This window comes from Rousettus aegyptiacus, unplaced genomic scaffold (assembly GCF_014176215.1).
Source record: "Rousettus aegyptiacus isolate mRouAeg1 unplaced genomic scaffold, mRouAeg1.p scaffold_m13_p_14, whole genome shotgun sequence".
NCBI lineage: Eukaryota > Metazoa > Chordata > Mammalia > Chiroptera > Pteropodidae > Rousettus > Rousettus aegyptiacus.
Window position 1 is genome coordinate 35,127,188 of NW_023416289.1, and position 19,127 is coordinate 35,146,314.

A 19,127-nucleotide genomic window follows, 5' to 3' on the forward strand; every position below is an offset into this window, starting at 1 on the left:
CCCTAGAGAGTTCCCAGAAAGAATCCCCTGGGTGTCCGATGAGGTCACAAAGCCCCCACCAAAGGCTCCTCCCCCAGACCAGGCTAACCACCCGCAGGGCTATGGCCAGGCCCTGAGGAAGTTCCAGGCTCTCGAACTACTGAGCCCTGGGCCAGGGCCAGTGGGCTGTGGGGTGCCAGGTCCCTGACTCCGTGCCTGGGCAACTACCCTTTCTGCAACTGCCATGAACCGGTTTCGTAACATTAGGCACCTGGATCCACTGCCGGGCCCCCCAAAGTGGGTCCCCACTCTGGGCCAGCTGCAGAAGACCCTCCAGAAGGGCGAGTACCTGCCCCTCCGCCCGCTGCCCATGTTCGAGAGTAACTTTGTGCAGGTCCCCAGCTCCCTGCGCCCTGGGGGCAGAGAGGGGTAGAGCCAGACCCCCAGCCTGGGAATATGGGACAGCTGGGGTCTCAGGGGATGGGGGCTCGATCTAGGGGTGCCACAGGAGCATCAAAGACAGGAGTGATCCCAGCCCCTCTCCCTGACCCCCAGGTGACCAACCAAGGGGCCCCCGTGTATGTACACCACAAAACCAACCATCTGACCATGGGTGTGGCCGCCTCCTTGCCAGGCCTGGTGCTGCCAGACCTCCTGCTGATCGCTCGGCCCCCTGAGGGCAGGGACTGCTCCAACCTCATCCTCACCAGGTGCCTCCACGCCCCCATACCCTGCTGCCCCCAACCCCCTTCTCTTGCTCTACCTCCTCTATCTCCTGCCTCTCCAAGGATGATCCCGCTAGACCTGGTCCACCTCTACGTTCACAACCTGTCTGCCTGGCGTCTGAAGCTGCGCCTGATCACGGGCCGCTACTACTACCTGGAGCTAGACGCCCCTGACAGCGAGGTTGCCTTCCTGTTTGACCGCTGGGTCCATCTCATCCACTTGCTGCGGGAGCCGGCCACGGCCTGGGCCCCCAGGACCCTGCCTACAGCTCCCATGGACCTGGCCCTGGTGGCACCTCCCGCCTCCACCTGGCGCCTCCAGGTGGGTACATGGCCCCACAGACTCCGGGGGCCCATTATGGTTCTAGATTCAAATGGGAGTCAGGACCAAGAACCTGAAGTCTAGGAATGGGGTATAGGGCCTGGACCCCTGGATAGGAGAGAGAAGGCTGTGGGGCCCGGTCTGAGGGAGGAGGCTGGGTCCTGGAGTCTTAGGCTGGATAATCATGGAGATGTCGGAGCCAGGCAGTGGTTGCTCCTCCTGACTGCGCCCTCCCTACCCACAGGATCAGTCCCACAGCAGGCGTTCAGGTGAGCAGGCTCTGTCATTCACTGGGTTTGCTGCATTTCTGCTACTCCTTCCCCAGGTGTGGGTGGCGCTTCCACCGTGGGCACCTCCCCCAATGTCTGAGCCCGTCCCCTGCATCTGTCTTCGCTTCTCTCTGTGCCTCTCCAGCATCCGGGCCCTGACCTAGGTGTCCCCTTCCTTTCCAGTCATGATTGTTGAACCCACTTTTCCTTACAAGATGGTGACGTCTCGGAAAAAGGGAAAGGCAAAGGTGAGCAGGCCGGGCAGGCCAGTGCGTGAGGGGCAGAGGGGCTGTGCCTCCTGACGGCTCTCTCTCGCTTGTCCCCCTGCCAGACTCTCAAGCGCAGATTCAAGTCCCAGGCTGTAGGGGACTCCCTGCCTATCATCTGGTCACAGCTGGAGCAGGCTGACACTAGAAAGAAATCTAGAGAAAAAAGGTAGGTTTGGGGCCTTGCAGCAGGTAGGACCTGGAGAAGGATGAGGACATCACTAAAGTCCCACCATATTGTGCCTATAGGTCTCACTCAGGCCACAGCCTGCACAGATCTCAGACCAAACTCCAAGTTTCTGGTGAGCACACCATTCCCTCTGCCTGTGTGAAGGGCTCCAAGCTCCAGCTTCCCCACCCCCAGGGCTCAGGCTGCTCTCCTTTCTCCCAGGGAAGCCCAGCATCACTATCCGGACCATCTTCAGCGTCGTCTCCAACACCATCAACCAAATGCCATCCTCTTCCAAGGCAGCTATATACTTGGGGCCAGGAGGGCAACTCTTAGATCTTAGAGGGGAGGCTGGGGATGGGGACACTGGGTCTGAGGGAGGAGGTTGGGGGCCTGTACCCTGGATCTGAGGGAGAAGGCTGGGGGCCTAGACTCCCAGGTCTGAGGGAGGATAGGGCTGGGGGCCTGATCTGTGTCTGAGAGGCTCCCCTGCCCTAACATCCTTCCCCTCACCTTTCTCTATTCCAGTGTTGCTTGTCTGAATCTGACCCAGCAGTGGTTGTGGGTGGTTTATTTGAGACCCCTTCGCAGTGTATCTCAGAGGACAGCCGAGATATTTCCTTGCTAGGCTCCTTTAACCACTTTGATGCTTACCTGTGGCAACAGGATGTGGAAGACTTGATAGACCCTGAATCCAGCACCTTGTCCTCAAACTCCCTCTGCCAGGCCACCCACTCTCCCAACTTCTACCTGCCTGCCCCCTACTCCTCTGTCCCCAGGCGCAAAGAAAAGGCCAGGCCCGGGGGCTCTGTGCAGAGGCTGTGGCCTCCACCCTCCAAGAAGACTCTCTCTGTCCCTGCCACCTCTTGGAAGGCTCCGTTTATCCTTGACCAATCCCAGAAGTCCCCAGCTGGACCCGTTGCTGCCCATAAGACCCCAGTTGTAGCTTCTGTTCCCCAGAAAGCCCCAGTCATACTTGACCCATCCCAGAAGGCCTTTCCTGTACCAACTATTTCTCACAAAGCACCAGACATACCTGCCCCATCTTGGAAAACCCCCACTATACCTGGCCCATCCAGGAAGACCCCTGGTGTACCAGCTATTGCCCAGAAGGCCCCAGCTATACCTGCCCCATTTCGGAAGGCCCCACCTGCACTTGCTCTTCCCCCAAACACCATGTCCCCTCCTGTCCCAAACCAAAATTCTTTGTCCCTACCTACCCGATCTCAGAAGGCTCTGACCTCACCCACACAATACCAGCTGACATTTGACCCTGTCAATTTGGGCATGTTGCCTATGGGAAGTCATGGTGGGGATGTGCTTGAGAGAAATCAGCTTGAAGGGAAGCCAGAGTCAGTGGTGCTGGTGGGCACCCAGGAGACGAAGGTCGTGGAGCTGAGGGCCCATAAAACATCCCTGGAACTGCCCTTCACCACCACCAAGAAGGAGTCAAAAGAGGCCATGTTCAGCAAAGTCCGGGAGATCACCTTGGATGGCTTGAAGAGCAAGGGCAAGTTGGAGGACAAGGTCCAAAGGACAAAGGAGGGGAAGTCCCTGGACATGCCTGGCTTCAAGTCCAAGGAGGTACAAAAGCAGAAGAAGTGGGTCACGACCCAGGAGCTGGCTGTGGAGGGAGCCCCACGGGAGCACAGCAGGCCTTTCTCAGTGGAGGGGCTCACCCTGGCCAAGCTGATGATCATGGCCAAGTCCAAGGAGCCAACCTTGAGACCGGAACTGGTCAGTCTGCCCTCCTGGCTTTTGACCCCTCAGGTGTCTGCCATGTCAGGAATGGGCATGGAGCCCCTCAGCCCCAGCCATGTGTTGGAGGGGACACCAGTGGTGGTGAGGGAGCAGCCCTGGTTGGGCCCCTGGGAGAAGAGGAGTGCGAGTCTTTGGGTGGAAGACACCTCGCACCCATGGGCAGAAGTAGAGGTGGAGGGGCTGCTCTCAGACCAGAAGGGACCTTCCAAAGTGTCCTCCTGCTCAAAATGTACCTCCAGCAGCCCAAAGATGGACAGAGCCTCCCAGGCTCCTATCCCTCTGCCCTCAACAAGGTGGGAGGACATAGGTGTGTCCCCAAAGCCCAAGAGATCTCAAGAAACCATGGGGATGCCGGGCCAGCACCCCCTGGCCATGATGGGATCGTCCTTAGAGATTCTCTTGCCCAAGCTCTTGGAAATTGAGAGTTTGAGGGACACGACCAACAAGGTGGAGAAGGTGAAGAAGGAACTGGGTGTCTTCACACCTTCGCCCAGGTACTTGGGGAAGACAGGACTCTGGAGTTATCAGCAAGGAGGTGCCATGGTGGGGGCAAAGACCTGAATGAGGGAGGCTTAAGGGAGAATAGAAAACAGGGAGTCATCTGCTGCAACCCTTGAATACATTATGTTCAGCCAGAGAAGCCAGACACAAATAGCAGCATAGTGTATAATCCCATTTGTATGAAATGTCCAGAACCTGAAATGTATAGACACAGAAAGGTGGTTAGTGTTTGCCAAGGACTGGGAGGGATGGAGGAATGGGTAGTGACTGTGAATAGGTATGGAGTTCCTTTCAGGGTGATGAAAGATAGAGGTAGTGGTTGCACAACACTGAATGTAATTAATGCCACTTGAGTGTACTCTTTGAAGTGGTTACAATGGTAAATTCTGTGATGTGTATTTTTCAACTACATACATATATACCTTAAGAGGGGAGTCAGAGACCAGCTTTGTCCAAGTAGTTTGCCAGAAGGGGAAGAGGGACCTGAAGAGGCAGCTAGGGTAGAAGAGGGCTCAAGAGGGGCTTCTCAAGAGGAAAAGATATTCGTGCCTTTGGATGTTGGGGTGAAGGATCCAGTGTCGGGCTTGATGTTAGCGAGGTAGGAGGGTGAGAAACCTCAGAGAAAAACGGGGCGACTGGAGGAGACAGTGAGGACCAGATTCCAGTTCAGCTTTGCTGGCCCCTATAGTAGGACACAGTTCAACACATGTTCACTGAGCGTGCATTACTCTCTCTCCAGCGCGCACAGTTCCCAGCACCTTCAATAACAAGATGCAGGGGACTCAGCCCCAGTCGCCAAAGTGTCCACAGAATTCCAGCTTGGCCAGGTACCCCCTGAGATTGTCAGAGCCTCCTTAGACCTGGAGCAGAGTCTAGGAGACCAGACCTGTGTTCTTTGCTCTTCTCCGCAGGCTCCAGGTGCTGTGCGCCTCTACTGTAAGAAGCGCGGTGCCGGACAGGCCAGGCGCGGGGAGCTCCTTCTCCGGTAGAGACCAGAGTTATCTATACATTTCTATGTTGGGGGCGGGGGGCGGGCCGGGGAAGAGTCCGCGGGTGACCACCTTCTCAAAGATTAAAAGGCTGAGTCCGAGACTCGGCCAAAGTCGAGCTAAGGTGCGTGTGTGTGCGCGGGCGACAGGGGAGGGGCGTCGGGCTGGAGGCAGGACGCAGGAGGCAGGAGGAGGGGTCCACACCGACCCCACCCTGCGCCCTAGAACGTTTTCTGCAGCGCAGCGGCTCCTATTGGCTGGGGTTGCGGGGTCCCAACCAATCTGGCTGGGAAGTCGTTTTTCGTGGGCTGGGACCCCGAGACTCAGAAGCGAGGAGCATCCCCGACGGAGCCACAAGCACTGATGACCCAGTGAGGCGCGGACATCAGCTCGGTGAGAACAGAATGGTGGGATCAGGGGGCTGGGTTTCGGGGTAAGGGTCAGCAGCCTGGCGCTGATCGGAGCGAGGGGCGTCCCCTGGGCCCCACGGAGGCCCTTCTCCCCGCAGGAGCTGCGGCCTCAGAGGATGTTCGGTATTGAGAAGCCCCCCAAGGGACGATGGCCCACACCGCCCTTCGACCCGCGTTTCCCCAACCAAAATCAGACCCGCAACTGCTACCAGAACTTCCTGGGTGAGCCCTCGCGGGCAGGGTAGGGGGAGTAGGGTGAGACGGGGGAAGCAGGGAAGGTCGCATCCCCAACTCCTGAGGACGCAGAATGGAGACCGTTGGGGTGGAAGGCCGAGCGGTCTGGAATTGAAAGGGGACGGAGCCTTGCTTGGAGGGGGCGGGACAGGAGAGAGAGGCCGGGGTAGGCGGGACCGAGGCGGTAGGGATTAGTTAGTGAAGGAGAGATGGGGTCTGGCCGGAAGGGAAGTGGGACCTTTCACGGACAGGCGAGGCCTGGTCATTAGTGAGCGAGGACTGTGTCAAGAGGGACGTGATGAGTCTGGGATGAAACCGGCGAGGGAGAGTGGGGGCGGGGCCTAGTCTGGAGGGGGAAACGCCTAGAGCGGAAAGGCGGGGCTTGGCCCAGGACTGTGCCTGCCAGGGGCGGGCCTGGGACGAGACCACGCCCACCGCCCACCCCGCCCTGCAGACTACCACCGCTGCATGAAGAACATGAACCGCCGCGGGAAGAGCACGCATCCCTGCGATTATTACTTCCGCGTGTTCCACTCGCTGTGCCCCATGAGCTGGGTGAGCGGGCAAGGGGGCGCCGGCCGGCCGGATCGGCAAGGAGGGCGGGCTCGGCTGAGCTAAACTGAGCTGGCGCACCTGCCTCCCTCCGCCTCCTTCCAGGTGCAGCGCTGGACTGAGCAGATCAAGGACGGGACCTTCGCGGGCAAAATCTGACGGCCAGAGCACTGCTCTTCCGGGGAACAGCCCCGAGTGGACCCAATCCGCTCGTTTCCCGGAGACCCGGCCCCGGGCTCCCACCCCCAGCCTCTAAGCCACAGATAAATCTATGTTGTTGCCGCTGTTTCTTCTTCTTTTTAAAATTAATTAATTTAATTAGTTTCAAGTATTGCTGTTTCTTCTTAATGCCTGTCAAGTGCGGATTGGGGGCGCAGGTAGGTTCTCCCTGTGTCTGCACCCTGGAGCGACACCACTGTTCTGCTGATGAAGGAGGGGTGGGGGAGTTCTGTGCTCCATTAGGGCTGGGAGGAGGGAGGACCCTGGGATCTCCAGGTTAGGAGCAAGCCAGCTCCTCCCCACTCTCCAGCAGGCAGCGGCTGCCAGCCCAAGGTCCCCTTTGGCTCTCTGGATGCCAACACTTGCCCACCAGGATGGCTCCAGGATGCTCCTGCTTCTCAGTCCCCACGCCTACTTGTCACCTCAATTCTCCCTCCATCTTCTGCATCTGGATCCTCTTCCCCTCCTACCTGGACCACCTGCCACACTTCCTAGGCTTCCTGCTCCTCCCTCCCCATCCAGCCCATCTCAAGTCCCAAGGGGGATCATTGACTCCCATTTCTCCCTCCCTGCTAAGGACCCTTTCCCAGCTCTCTGGCACTCTCCTGCCCCCCTGTGACCGCACTTCCCTCCCTGTACAACCTCGCCCCACCTTGGGAGCTCTCCCAATAGTGTCCTCTGCACTCCACCCTTCGGCACGCACCCTCAGCCTGGAGTAGCCTTCTCTGCTCTCTAAGGAAACATACCTGTGCCTGGCCCACAGACCCCTCCCTGACTGAGCTTGAGGAGGCTCAGGGGTCCATCTGAATTATTCTTTGCTCCTGCCCCAGACTACCCAGCGCTGGGCCTGCCCCCAACCTGGCTCCAAGGCTACAATGCCGAGATTTGTTTGATTCCAGGCAGACTTGGAAACATCTCTTCAGCCACCTCCACTCCACTCCCTAGACTGAGGATGACCCTTGACAGAGTATGGAACCCTAGGACCTAGCCTGTTCCTGCCCCAAATGACCCTGGGCATGGGAGAGTTGAATTCACCGTTTGTGCCTTGAGCCCCAGACTCTACCTGAAGCTGTCTCCCCAGGCCTTGATCTACCCCAGGCTTAAAGGTGGCTGTCACTGATTATGATAGCATGCTGGGTGACCATGGATAAGCCTCTTGACCTGCCCGCAACTCAGTTTCCCCAGCTGTAAACAGGACTACACAGTCCCATGATGAGGTGGGGTCATGGGAGGGGCTGGGTGAGCTTAGGGAAGGGCTGGGTCCATTCCACTCCCCCATGTGACCTCATTAGCCCACCCAAGGCACACCCAGACTGCCATCTCTGGATGGCTTCACCCTGAGACCTTAGCCCCTGGGGTCCCTTTCTCAGACTACTACCTGAGAGGCAAGGGAATGAATGAGAAAGGGCATAGGATATGCACTAGCCAGTCAGACCTGGAAGCTACTGGAGGGGACATACTCAGCTTGGCCTGCACAGAGGCGGTTGCCGCAGGAAGAAAGCAATGGTGCCTTGTGGCCATGGTAGCTCTGAGTTACAGATGTGGACTGACAGCTCAGTGAGGTCACCCAGGTAGTGTCCGAGCACAGGGCCTGACATCTGTGCAGCCACAGCCAGCCTCGATTCACTGGCACAACAGCATTTTTGCCCCTTGGCCAGTAGCCTCTCCCAGCCTTCTTCCTACCTCTCTTGGGCCTGAGGTCTACAGCCATCATCTTCAATCACTTCTGGGACATTCTTACACTGCTGGTCTCTCTGAAGCCACAGCTGCCCTATGGATCACCATTTGGTCCATGAAACCTTGTGCACCCCTCCCCCGCTCCTCCCACCCCACCACCCCATGGAAGCCACTGCTATCCATTGGTCTCCGGGGAGCACAGCTCTGGCTTCTTCCCCACCCCCAAGGACCCCAGAGCCTGGATGAGCTCTGGGAGTGGCTTTGAGTCCCAGCCCAGCAGCCTATCAGCCACACAGACCTATAGAGCCCAAGCCCCAGTCCTGTGGTCCATTCATCTAAAATTCAGTGATAACAACTCATATGCTTCCGGGGGCTGGGGAAGATGTCCAGCCCCACAGGGTGTGTGTGGTATGTCTATATAAACAATTCAAGTCACTCAGCATCAGTAGGACCCCATTCTGGTGCCTGATGGCACACTGGACAGTGGCAATGTCCTGGATGGGAAGCTCCAGGGTGGCCAACCCCATCAATAGCATCCTGGGTCTCCTGGACCCTATGTTTAGTATAAAAGGGTCAGAGAGCACCCCCAAGGGGAAGAATGAGGTCCAGGCTTAGGGCGCCCCAACTGGACAGCACAGAGCACCCAGTTGCTGTAATTATTTCCAGTTTCTTTCAGCTCTGTCCTTCCCTTACCTCCCAGCCACCTTGCCCGTTTCCCTGGCTCTAGCCCCTATGTGTATGATGGGGTTCTCACCAGCCTTAACCCAAACCTCAGACACACACCTTGCCCTGGGCTTGAGCCACATGAGTAGGGTCCTGATGCCAAGCCCAGCTCTACCTGGATGTCCTCAGTTCATGGGTCTAACACGCACTCCTAGCACTTCCCTGTGGCAGTTGGGGTGGCATCCCCCCCGGTGTACACACCAGCTGTGTGGCTCTGAGAAGACATGCTTCCTGCTCTGGCTGTTTGTAAGAGGGTGATCTTGGTCATATTGTCATGAAGACTGATGCCAAGATGCACATGGACAATGATTGCTGTCAGCTGTGACAACTGACCTAGAGACCTTCCCTCCCATCATCCTGTCACTCTAGCCTAGTGCCGCTCAACCGGGGGCTGCTTTGGGCCTCCAGGGGGATATTGGGCAATGTCTGGAGACATTGTCGCAACTGTGAGGGTGCTACTGGCCATCAAGTGGATGGAGGCCAGGCCAGGCCACTCCTCATCCCACAAGAATTAGCTGTTCAAGGAAAAGGTGACAGCAGTGCTGAGAGCGGGTGGCCCTCCCTGCTGATTTCTAACCTGTTTGGGGGGGGTTCTAGCACTTTAGAGAATTGGATACAGGCTCTATACCCTCTCTTCCTGGAAGAACATGCATGTGAACATGCAGTTATTAGGATATTTAAATAGGATTTCAGGGATTCTTGGAACCATCGTCTCCATCTGGGCCAAGAATCCTCACTGTCATCTGTCTAGAAGCCATAGTGATGGCACTTGAATTTCAGTTTGTTCAGACAGACAGTTGACTTGTTCCTCTTTAGTGACTGCCATGTCAGCCATCTTCCCTCTTGCTGACCAGAAGGCCCCTCTCCTTATTTTTAACATGACAGGAGAAAATTAATAGGATTCAGTAGGATTTGCACAGAAGACACATTTTACCATTCTGAAAGGAATGAAAACAAGCTATACGTAAACCAAACAAATTTTAAAGTGAAAAAAGGTACCAGATGACCACCTGGGTCTCCCCGCCTGTTCACTCCATCCTGAGGGCCCCTAGCCCCTCATGCACATGGCTTGGCCTCTCAACCTCCAGGGTACACTTTTCCAAGGCTGCCAGCACGGAGATGGACAGGATCTGCAGCCATCCTCTCCCTCGTCTGACCTCAGAAGCCTTTGGCTGTCTGTGAGGCCTTAATGAACAAGGAAAAAATGTCTACCAGATGCTTGGCAGGTGGCTGGTAGCAGGAAGCCTCGCTAATTGTTAGCTATTAGTATTTCCTTCTGTAAAATGGGGTTGAGATGAGAATTAAGAGGCAAGGGCAAAATCAAGATACTGAACTGGATCTGAAGACATTCATGATGATTTGTCTTGTCTAAGAGCCAGGCTGAGGAAAATAACACAGGTGAGGTGTGGGAGAAGCATCTGACTCAAAGGGTGACCCAGCTCACATGACCTGTCAGCTGGACCTGTCATTTCCAGACTGTTCTTCCTCAGCATGACTTGCAGGGTGATATGATTCTGTGCTCTGTCTTCCTGAGTTGTCCCCCTCCCCTCCCAAAGCTCTCAGGACCCAGGGCCTAGGCTGCCACCTCCAGCTCTGGACTCCCCTGCAAGGCCAAGCCTCACCCTTCTAACATCCCTCTCTCAAAAAAAATCGATGTAAATGAAAAGCTTTCAAGGGTGCTGCTTATAACAAGGTTTTAATAAAATAAAAAGTTCAAGTGCTTCCAATCTCCCAACATACCCCATTCTGGTGTGAGGGAGGGGAGGGTGCCCCCACACCCCAGTAGCACCAGGGATAGCACCATGAGAAAGACAAGGTCGCACCCGGCCTCCCTGAGACCCATAGGGGTGGTGGAGACATGCAGCCACCCCCACCTCAGACAGTCACAAAACTGAGAGCAAACCCCTCCTCCAAGGGGCAGTCTCCAGAAAGTGCCACCCCTACATCAGTTCCCCTCCTCCTGAGGCCTGGGTTTTTGAGGAGATGCCAGGGGTGGCCTCCACCCCTTATGGCTTTGCTCCCTGGGCAGGAGGTGGGCGGGGAGGGTATGCTCCTTTAATCCTGAGGCTTGGGGGATGGGGCAGCAATAGCCAGGGCTCCCTGCTAGGTGGGGATGGCTCAGGGGTCAGCAGTCACAAAGGGTCAGGAGTCCAGTCCCTGGGGGTATCCAGAGCACACCCACCCCAGGTCAGCACTGTGCTAGGGTGGAGGGCCAGCTCCCTCCCAGAGGTCTAGGAACTCTTGGAGAGTCAGTGAGTACCCGAGAACTCGGGAACGGGGGCCTAGGAGAGCTATGCTGCCTGGCCCATCACAACCCATCACCGTTGACATCCAGGTCAATAGAGCCATGGCTGACCACCAGCCGCAGGCGCTTGGGTGGGGAGAAGGGTGCAAAGGCGAGGGCCTGCTTGGGGATAGGGATGGGACCTGGGGTCCCAGTGGGGATAGGGGTGGCAGTGGTGGGGGCAGTGGCAGGTGGGGTGGGGGCCACACGGCTCAGGTCCACACGCACCACATGAGGCAGCCCATAGTGCCGGGCCCAGTGCCAGTCCTGCTGGGGGGCCCAGCGGGCACAAGGGGCTGGGCTCAGGGCCACCCGGGCCTCTGCCTGCAGGCAGCAGTGGGGGCCACAGCCTCCCCACCGGTGCAGGGAGATGCGGGCAGTACGGAGAGCTGGTGGCGCAGGGGCCCGGCGGAGCTGGGGGCGTCGTCGTCTGCGGGGGCGTATGCGGAGCTGGGGCTGTGGCAGCCACTGGAGCCAAAGGGGCACCACATCTGGCCTGGGACCACAGGGTGGGGGCCTCAGGGGCTGGCAGGCGGCTGTGGGGCCGGGAGGCAAACAGGGTGACTATGTTAGCAGCACCTGCTCTGGCCACCCCCACCCCACCCTACCCTATCCCACCCTGCCCAAGACAGAGGGCAGAGAAAGAAGGGTTGAGTTGGAGAAGGGCTGACAGGATGGGGTCCCCAACCGTGCTCACCACAGAAGGGGTCCCTATGCAGAGAGGATGGGTGGGCACAGGCCCAGAGGCCCAGTGGGTGTTGTCGGCCACCGACCAGGCCCTGCATCAGCCTCCGCTTGGTCTCCCGGAGCTGGTACTTATCCAGGGGCCTTGGGGGCAGGGGATCCCTGGGCCGCAGGCGGAAAGCTCCTTCCCCTTTCCTGGTGGGGAAAGGGCCCTGAGGTTGCACTTCCGGTTCATGGGATTTCCCACCTCCTGCCCCGCATGCCCACCTCTCGCAGGTGTAGCATTCACAGTGCTCGTTCTTTTCACCAAAGAAGCCTTCGCCATAGAAGCAGGTCACCTCATCCCCAGGCTCGATGTCCCGGAGCACCTTTACACAGGCTGCGTTCCCATCTGCAGGCACAAACTGGGGGCCAGACTGCTCAGTGTCCAGGCCTGCTGGCTACCTCTATTTAGCCTGGCCAGCATCTGGGCCCCAAGGGCCCTCTCCCTTTGGAGGGGCAGTGGCTGAGAGCCCTGGGGAAGCACCACTGGGAGGCATCTGACCTGCCTAGGGCCCGCCCCCTCCTGCACTCCCTGACCACCCCTTTGGTGGCCTCCACACCTCCTACAGGAGGGTGCTCAAATCTGTACTGGTGGTACACAGGGATGCTCCCTCTGCACTCTTCTCCAGCTTCTGTGGCCAAGTCTCAGCTCCTCAGGCCCCCTAACTGATTCCTCACTCCCTGCCAGCCTGTACCTTGGTAGCCACCCCTTCCTGGAGGCCTGTGTTCACTTCACAGCTCCAATCTGGAATTGCTGCCTCACAGTCTCTAACCTGCCTGCTCCTGCCTCCATAGTCCCTGACTAGGAGAGGAGACTCCCATCTGTTGGTCCCTCTTTCTGTCCATCTGTCCGTCCGTCCATCCATCTATCCATCCATCCATCCAACTGTCCACTCTAGGCTGATACAAGCCTGGGGGTGACCTTCACCAATGGCCTGACCCCAGTCCAACTGGCTGGTACTTCCTGAGTGCACAGTATCTTGTGTATCTGCCCTCTCTGTCCCCAAGGCCCTTTTTGGAGCCAGCCCCTCATCCCCTCACTCAGTTACACACCAGCCTCTTCGCCAGCCACCCTGCCTTGTCTCTTCCCTTCTTGCCAAGCATCCAGCACACAAGCCAGGGAATCTTGAAACCAAGCTCCCTTATGCACCAACTGGGCATGCCCACAGGGCAGACTGGAACTTCTGGTGGCACCACACCTGTCACATACCTCCTAACCCTCCAGTGTGACGTTTCCCATCTGGGGCACCCTAATGTTCACCTATTTTCCTTCAACGCCGGGCTCCTGTGCCTCAGGTGGTTGTCACCTGCTTTGGCACACAGATTCTCATGGAGCCTAGCCTTGTTTTTTGTCCTATCCAGTATCTGCACACAGGGCCAGACCAGGGCTGTACTTTATCACCCTGAAATCCATGTGAGGGGCATGCAAAATCACAGGAGCAACGACAGACATCAGTGCGCACCGTGTACCTGACCTTCCCACCTGGCCCAGGGTATAGGTTCTCACCATCTCCCAACTGAGAAACCAAGGCTGGATTGGTGGAGCCAGGACTCAAACCCAGCTCTAACTCCATACCCTGGGTCTCTGTCATGGGTCAGGGCTCCCACAGATACAGGACAAGGCCACCGGCTAGCAGGGGCCACTTACTAGCTGTCTTCCCTTCACTCCACACTCTCATCTGGGCTTCATCACAGAACCTGTGGCCAGGTGGCCATCACTGCCACCTGGCTCCCTCTGCTCCCCACCCCCCCAACCCAGGAGCCCTACCTCCCAGAGGTCCCCAGCCTCACCCTAGGGGCATTACCCTACAGGCTCCTGCCACTTAGCCCACTGCTGTCACTCACACCTGCACAGCTGTGGCCCATTGGCATCTCCCTGAAAGGTCAGGGCTACCGGTATAGGGTCACTTTCTATCTCTCCATCACCACACACTCCCTCAAACCAGCTCTGCCCTAGCTCAGTTCAGAGAAAAGAACTCCGCCAGGCCACCTGGGCTCCAGTGTGACTCTAGCCAAAGCCCTTTCCTCTCTCTTGCACCTGAGAGCCACAGGCACAGACACCTCCTACAGGGAGGAAGACCTTTTGTCAGGGGGAGTGCAGTTTCAGGTATTCACCAACCACAAAGCCCTCTCCACCCTCATTTTCCAGGTGCCAACTCCTCCGGGGGTTCCCAGGTCTCACCTTGCAGTTGGGCTTGCAGTCTGGAGCCAGTGAAAAGTAGGGGTGCAGGAGAGAAGAGACTCATGTAAACCCAGGAGCTAGAAGTCAGCATGCCACCCCTCCCTGCCCCTTGCCCTTCCTCCCCCTACCTCCAGGGGCCCTCAGCACCCGCACTGTACCGTGGTTGATGAAAGCGGCAGGGCCAAGCCACAGCTGGGCGCTGCGCTTGCGGGTGGAGTACATGATGCTGAAGTCGTTCTCTCCGGCCCTCAGCAGCCCCTCATCCGCCTCCCGCAGCTCTGCAATGCAGCCCACCAGCAGCTCCAGCTTCTCGTTCTTCTTCCTGCCAAGAGGCCAGGCCCAGGCCTATGAGCAGATCCTTCCTGGACTACTGTCTCCTGGAAAGGGCCGGCACCGGGATCCACTTACTAAGTCAAGTCTCTCAAGCCCAAGTGCCTCTACCCTTGCCCCAGCAGGCAAGCACACCACACCTCTGCCTGCTGAAAGCCATACCAAAGGCACCCCACCACGTGGACAGCCCCCTGCATCCTCTCCCCTCGCACTTGGCTCCTCCAGGACCCCTCCTGCCTCAGGCCTCCATAGCCTGGTCTTTCTGCTCGACTCAACTTCCACAACCACGGACAGCCCCTTGACCAGACCCTGGGGCTCATCGCATGGGTCGCAGCCAAGGCCTGGCTCCTCTGAACACTCCACACTACCTGGCTGGCTCCTAAAGTTCAAGCAGCTGTGGTCAGTCCCTGTGTGTCCACTTGGCTACCTCCCACCTCCTTGCCATACTGCATGCAAGAAGGGACCATGGTACTGGCTGTCCTGCTGCGCACCTTCCCAGCAGTGTCTGTTACCTGGCAGGGCTTGGGTCAGGGTAAAGAAAGAATGGCACTGTCCTGGGCCCAAGGCCAGGCTTTTGGGGGCCACTGCAGGAACTGTGTGTGTGTTGGGGGGTGGTCTCATCCCCTAGCAGAATTGCGGCAAGTAAGGGTGAGGAAGATCTTCAGGAGCAGGCCACGGCTTCCTTCTCAGCAAGAAGGGACAGGTCTTGACCAGCAGACAAGGGTGGGGTGGGGTCATCAGGAGTCTTGCCCTCTTACCAAGCTCGGGTAGACACAATCTTGGCTCCATTTGTCTCCATGGAATAGCGGGTACAGGGCAGGATGGTAAAGCCGCTTTCAGGCAGGAAGGCACGGAGGTAGCGATAGATCTGGGGGAGGTGAGGGGGTGGGCGGGGTGAGGTGGTGGGGCAGGGTCATCCTGGGCCCTCTCTCCTGGGCTCTATTTCTGCTCTGCCACTGACTCGCTGTGTGGTTTCGGGCACTCACTTTCCCTCTCGGGGCCTCAGTTTCCTCATCTGTTAAATGAAGAGGTTGGACTCCATCTCAGAGGGCCCTCCAACTCTCCTCTCCTAGGATTCTCTGGGCCCCGCTTCATGGTCCTGGTGACTAGGAAGTCAGGGAGTCCTGGGGGCTGTGCTGAGGTGCACAGGGTCTGGGGCTCCATGGTTACTGGGAAAAATAGGTGTGCAGAGCGGGTAGGGGGAAGGGGTCGCCCTCACGTGGATCTTGAGGGCTGCCTCCTGCCGCGGGCCCCGGCTCTGGAAGTAGTGGGCCATCCAGCCTCCCAGCGTCAGGGCCCGGTATGCAGCCTCCAGGTCCCGCTGTCTCAGGAAAGCCTCCAGTGCAGAACGCAGATGGTGCTGTCGCCGCAGGGGCGGCACAGGGCTGGGGGAGAGGGCATGCCTGGGTCCCAGGGCCTTGGCCTATTCCCTCCTGGCCTTCCCGGGCCCTGCCCCCACCCCCACTGGGGCTGCTGATTGAAGGGATCCAGTCCCCAGCCCTCAGTCTGTGCGCCTCCTGCAGGTCGCCTCACCTGACATTCATCTTATGGGTACGGAAGCCCAGGTAGGGGTCCAGGACGAGGCTGGTGGCAAGGTCGTCGTTCTCGCACAGTTCTCTGGCTGTCACTCTGTCGGGCCCCATGGTGCCCCATGGACCATGCTGCCTCGGGTCCAGAGTAGGGAGCACAAAGCAGGGGCTGGGGCAGCGCCCCAGGTGTGTGCTTGCTCCCCGCCACTTATAAGCTGTGAGAGACTTTGTTGGGCTCTTCTGTCTCATCTGTAAATGGGGAAGAAAAGCAACACTGACTTCACAGGGCCCTCAGTGCAGGTGAAATTCAACAAGTGGCTCTGACAGTGGGGAAGCCCCCACACAAGTACCGATCTCCCTCATTAATACCTCCTTATGCTCCCAAGCAGACACAAAGCCCCCAACACACACACACACACACACACACACACGCGCGCGCGCCCCCCAGGGAAGGCTGATTAGCTGGCAGTCTGGAATGACCCTGAAGGCTTAGCCCTGCCAGAGCTGGGTGACAGGGGGCCCAGCAGCACCTCTATCCCTTACTAAGGAAAAAGCCAAGGCCTCCCCGCTCCAGGACAAATAGTCCCTCCGCCCACCCGCATTCTCCACCTCCCCTCCCCAGCAACCCAGGGAGTCGTTAGGAGGCCCTGGATGAAGCCCCAGGCAGCCTGGAGGGGGTGGGGGGTGGGTGAGCAGAACACAGATCCTAGCACCTGCTCCCTCTTCAAGGATTTCCGGGGAGGGGGCCTCGGAGGACAAAGCGGAGGCGGGGTGGGGGTGGGGGTGGGGGACAGAAAAAGAACGGTAAGGAGAGGCAGACCGGGTCCACAAAAAGGGAAGAAGGGGGTTCGCAAAACGAAACAAAAACAAGACCCTTAACCCTGCCTGTGCAAAGCCTGCTGGGCACCCACACCATAAGGCTTCGGGGAGAGTCGATGGAGGACGGCAAAGGGGTAACTGAAGAGGGCACGGGGGCCATAGCGGCTGGAAAAGGGGTCTGGAAGACAGGAAGGCTGGGGATTAATAAAGAAGCGGCGCTGCGGAAGAGCGCTGGGACAGGGCGGAAGCTGCAGAGGGGCAAGTCAGTAAAGACAAAATAGAGGACGCACGGAGGGGAGGTGGGATAGAAAGAAGGGGGGCAGAGAAGGCTTGGAGACCCAAGGAGGTGCCCTGGAAAGCCAGACCAGAGACCTGGGGTGCAAGGAAAGAAAGGAGAGAAGGGCCTGCTGGTCCAGGGAGAGTCTTGAGAAGATGTAGGCGGAACTAGGGTCCAGACGCGGCTTGGAGAGACAGAGGAGCAGAGCAAGTCCTGGGGACACAGGGAGGCGCATAGGAAAGCTGCGAGAGCCTGAGGTTTAGGGAGAGCCCTGGATAGGCAGAGAGGGTCCGGGAGGAAATTGGGGGAAGCAGAGAGCGTCCTGGGGATGCAGCGAGAGTGTAGGGGAAGGGCCTGGGGTCCAAAGAAGGGAGTGAGTCCCCAGGCACGCTGAGGGTGCAGGGAAGGGCCTGGAGAGAGGGGGCCCGAGGGAGGCCGGGGTGCGGGAGAGGCCTGGTGAGGAAGCACGGGGATGGCTGCACGCCAAGGGGCCGGGAGACTAGGGCGCCTAGACACGAGGAAGGGCCGCGAGCGGCGGGGGGCACTCGGGGGTGGGGGGCGGGGGCCGAGAGGGCTCGGAGGTCAGACCCGCGCTGCCCCTCACCCGCTGCTCCTCCTCCTCCTCCTCCTCCTCCTCCTCAGGCGCCCGCAACGCCGCCGCCACTACCTCCCACTGCCTCTTCCAGCTATCGTCAGACACCGTCGCCAAGCCTCCACCTGCTCCGCCCCGCCCCGGCCACCGCGGTCTCCCATTGGTTCACATTGCCGCCACTCCTCTGTTGCTGTGACGCTCATGCTTCTCCTATTGGCCGAGCCCCACTGCCCCGCCTCTCCAGCCTCCCGGCAGTGCCCCCACAAAGCCCCGCCACACCCGCGATGCCCTCCCGCGCCGCCAACCGTTGCCATTGGCTTCCGCCACTGTCTTTCGGCCGCTGCCATGGAGACGTATTCCCGCCCACGACCCGAAGTCGGCGCCCTCATTGGCCAAAAGCGCGGTAACTTGGGTTCCGGTCGGGTTATTCGGGTCCAAGTGGAAAGAGGGCGGGCTCTGCCAGCTCCAAAACCTGTGTGTGTTTGGCTGGCCTTGGAGTGGCTCATCCTTCCATTGGTGAAGATCTCCGCCCGTCATCATGGAGTCGCGACCTCCATATTCCTTTTCTCCAGTGAAACCTTCAGTAGCCGGAGGGAGAAAGCGGGAGTCGGCGGGAGGGGTGAGTGCGCACGCACCTCCGTACCCCACCACACCCGCCCTGGGAGGCCTGCGGTTGCCTAAGCGACAAAACTTTTTTGACAACCTTGCCCAGGTACAAAGGGCTCTCACTCGCCCTCTTGGCTCACCTTCTCTCCCCCAAAGACCCCATTTAATTTTGGGTGGACTCAATTTGTGGGTGAACAGATCGGAAAGAGAAGTAGGGGCCTTGGAGAAAGCCCTGACTCATGGGACCCTCCCATGAGGCACCCCCTCCCCAGTAGCATCACCCCTCCCTCCAATCCTAGAGGCAAACATAATTAGCATTTCGTCATATTATGCCCAGAATAATAAACTCTGAACTTGGTGCAGGCAATCTTTGTTTGATTAACTGCTATTTATCGTGCCCGGAGTAGGTGGCGTCTCTGTGACATCCCTCTGTGACGCTAGGGAAGGAGGTAACTTGCCCTCTCTGGGCCTCAGGCTCGCATCTGTGAAACAAGGACCACACTGCTCCCGCTCTGAGGGGTCCTTTTTAACACCCTCCCAAGTGTCCTCCACCCCCGCTTTCATCCTCTTACCCTCTATTCATACTGTTTCTTCCCCAGATGGGACCGCCCCCCAGCTCTGAGACACCTTACTGCTACCCTCAGATAAGACGCCAGAGAAAGGGAGCCTGCAAGCAGAAAGGACGGTTCTTAGGTGTCTGGAAAAGTCCTATCGGCATGACTGAATCTTGAGATTACAACTTCCATTCATGGGTGTATACCCTAGAGACGCTCTCACAAACGTGAACGAAAAGATAAGCACAAGAATGCTCGCCACAGCAGTGTCTGTAACGACGAAAAAATGGAACCGGGCTTAAAGGTCCATCACGTGAAGAATGGATCCATTGGTTGTGGCATTCATAGGAGGGACAGGATGCTATACAGCTGTGAAAGAAGATGCACAAGGCACTCCATACAGCAAACTGGACAACTCATATGCTTCTAGTT

At 58.2% G+C, this 19,127-nt stretch overlaps 3 protein-coding genes across 9 annotated transcripts; 2 read left to right on the forward strand and 1 right to left on the reverse strand.

Moving 5' to 3' along the window:
• Nucleotides 1-130: 130 nt before the first annotated feature.
• Nucleotides 131-4,339, forward strand: FAM71E2 (family with sequence similarity 71 member E2). The gene is made up of 8 exons (XM_036232680.1): nucleotides 131-689; nucleotides 768-1,026; nucleotides 1,271-1,295; nucleotides 1,479-1,543; nucleotides 1,627-1,730; nucleotides 1,811-1,863; nucleotides 1,953-2,029; nucleotides 2,250-4,339. Exons 1-8 carry the CDS (start codon nucleotides 436-438, stop codon nucleotides 4,050-4,052), a joined length of 2,640 nt encoding a protein of 879 aa, XP_036088573.1. The 5' UTR covers nucleotides 131-435; the 3' UTR covers nucleotides 4,053-4,339.
• Nucleotides 4,340-5,241: 902 nt separating this feature from the next.
• On the forward strand, nucleotides 5,242-6,498 carry LOC107515431 (cytochrome c oxidase subunit 6B2). 3 transcript variants are annotated; one of them, XM_016154251.2, is made up of 4 exons: nucleotides 5,242-5,374; nucleotides 5,474-5,613; nucleotides 6,080-6,180; nucleotides 6,283-6,498. In XM_016154251.2, the coding sequence occupies exons 2-4, from the start codon at nucleotides 5,508-5,510 to the stop codon at nucleotides 6,334-6,336; spliced, it is 261 nt and encodes an 86-aa protein (XP_016009737.1). In that variant the 5' UTR covers nucleotides 5,242-5,374; nucleotides 5,474-5,507; the 3' UTR covers nucleotides 6,337-6,498. The 3 variants fall into 3 exon arrangements, with proteins under 3 accessions (XP_016009737.1, XP_016009738.1, XP_016009736.1); XM_016154252.2 differs by having other exon boundaries at nucleotides 5,490-5,613; XM_016154250.2 differs by lacking the exon at nucleotides 5,242-5,374 and having other exon boundaries at nucleotides 5,395-5,613.
• Nucleotides 6,499-10,473: 3,975 nt separating this feature from the next.
• KMT5C (lysine methyltransferase 5C) lies at nucleotides 10,474-17,651 on the reverse strand. Of its 5 annotated transcripts, XM_036232324.1 has the most exons (9): nucleotides 17,548-17,651; nucleotides 15,852-16,096; nucleotides 15,538-15,703; nucleotides 15,077-15,186; nucleotides 14,147-14,310; nucleotides 13,989-14,008; nucleotides 12,032-12,168; nucleotides 11,778-11,959; nucleotides 10,474-11,616 (listed from the first exon to the last, which is right to left on the reverse strand). In XM_036232324.1, the coding sequence occupies exons 2-9, from the start codon at nucleotides 16,094-16,096 to the stop codon at nucleotides 11,105-11,107; spliced, it is 1,536 nt and encodes a 511-aa protein (XP_036088217.1). In that variant the 5' UTR covers nucleotides 17,548-17,651; the 3' UTR covers nucleotides 10,474-11,104. The 5 variants fall into 5 exon arrangements, with proteins under 5 accessions (XP_036088217.1, XP_016009668.1, XP_016009670.1 ...); XM_016154182.2 differs by having other exon boundaries at nucleotides 11,778-12,168; XM_016154184.2 differs by having other exon boundaries at nucleotides 11,778-12,168; nucleotides 17,611-17,647.
• Between the last annotated feature and the right edge of the window lie 1,476 nt (nucleotides 17,652-19,127).

Excerpts from the sequence above, each read along its gene's own strand:
- FAM71E2 (XM_036232680.1), top strand. The coding sequence starts at position 436 with ATGGGACAGCTGGGGTCTCAGGGGATGGGGGCTCGATCTAGGGGTGCC. Across the intron at positions 690-767 it reads TCCAACCTCATCCTCACCAG|GATGATCCCGCTAGACCTGG; the intron begins GTGCCTCCACGC and ends TGCCTCTCCAAG. Across the intron at positions 2,030-2,249 it reads AAATGCCATCCTCTTCCAAG|CTATTCCAGTGTTGCTTGTC; the intron begins GCAGCTATATAC and ends CCTCACCTTTCT.
- KMT5C (XM_016154182.2), bottom strand. The coding sequence starts at position 16,096 with ATGAGACAGAAGAGCCCAACAAAGTCTCTCACAGCTTATAAGTGGCGG. Across the intron at positions 12,169-13,988 it reads ACTGCAAGCCCAACTGCAAG|TTTGTGCCTGCAGATGGGAA; the intron begins GTGAGACCTGGG and ends TCTGGCCCCCAG. Across the intron at positions 11,617-11,777 it reads GCATAGGGACCCCTTCTGTG|CCGCCTGCCAGCCCCTGAGG; the intron begins GTGAGCACGGTT and ends CCGGCCCCACAG.
- LOC107515431 (XM_016154251.2), top strand. The coding sequence starts at position 5,508 with ATGTTCGGTATTGAGAAGCCCCCCAAGGGACGATGGCCCACACCGCCC. Across the intron at positions 5,614-6,079 it reads CTGCTACCAGAACTTCCTGG|ACTACCACCGCTGCATGAAG; the intron begins GTGAGCCCTCGC and ends CCCGCCCTGCAG. Across the intron at positions 6,181-6,282 it reads CGCTGTGCCCCATGAGCTGG|GTGCAGCGCTGGACTGAGCA; the intron begins GTGAGCGGGCAA and ends GCCTCCTTCCAG.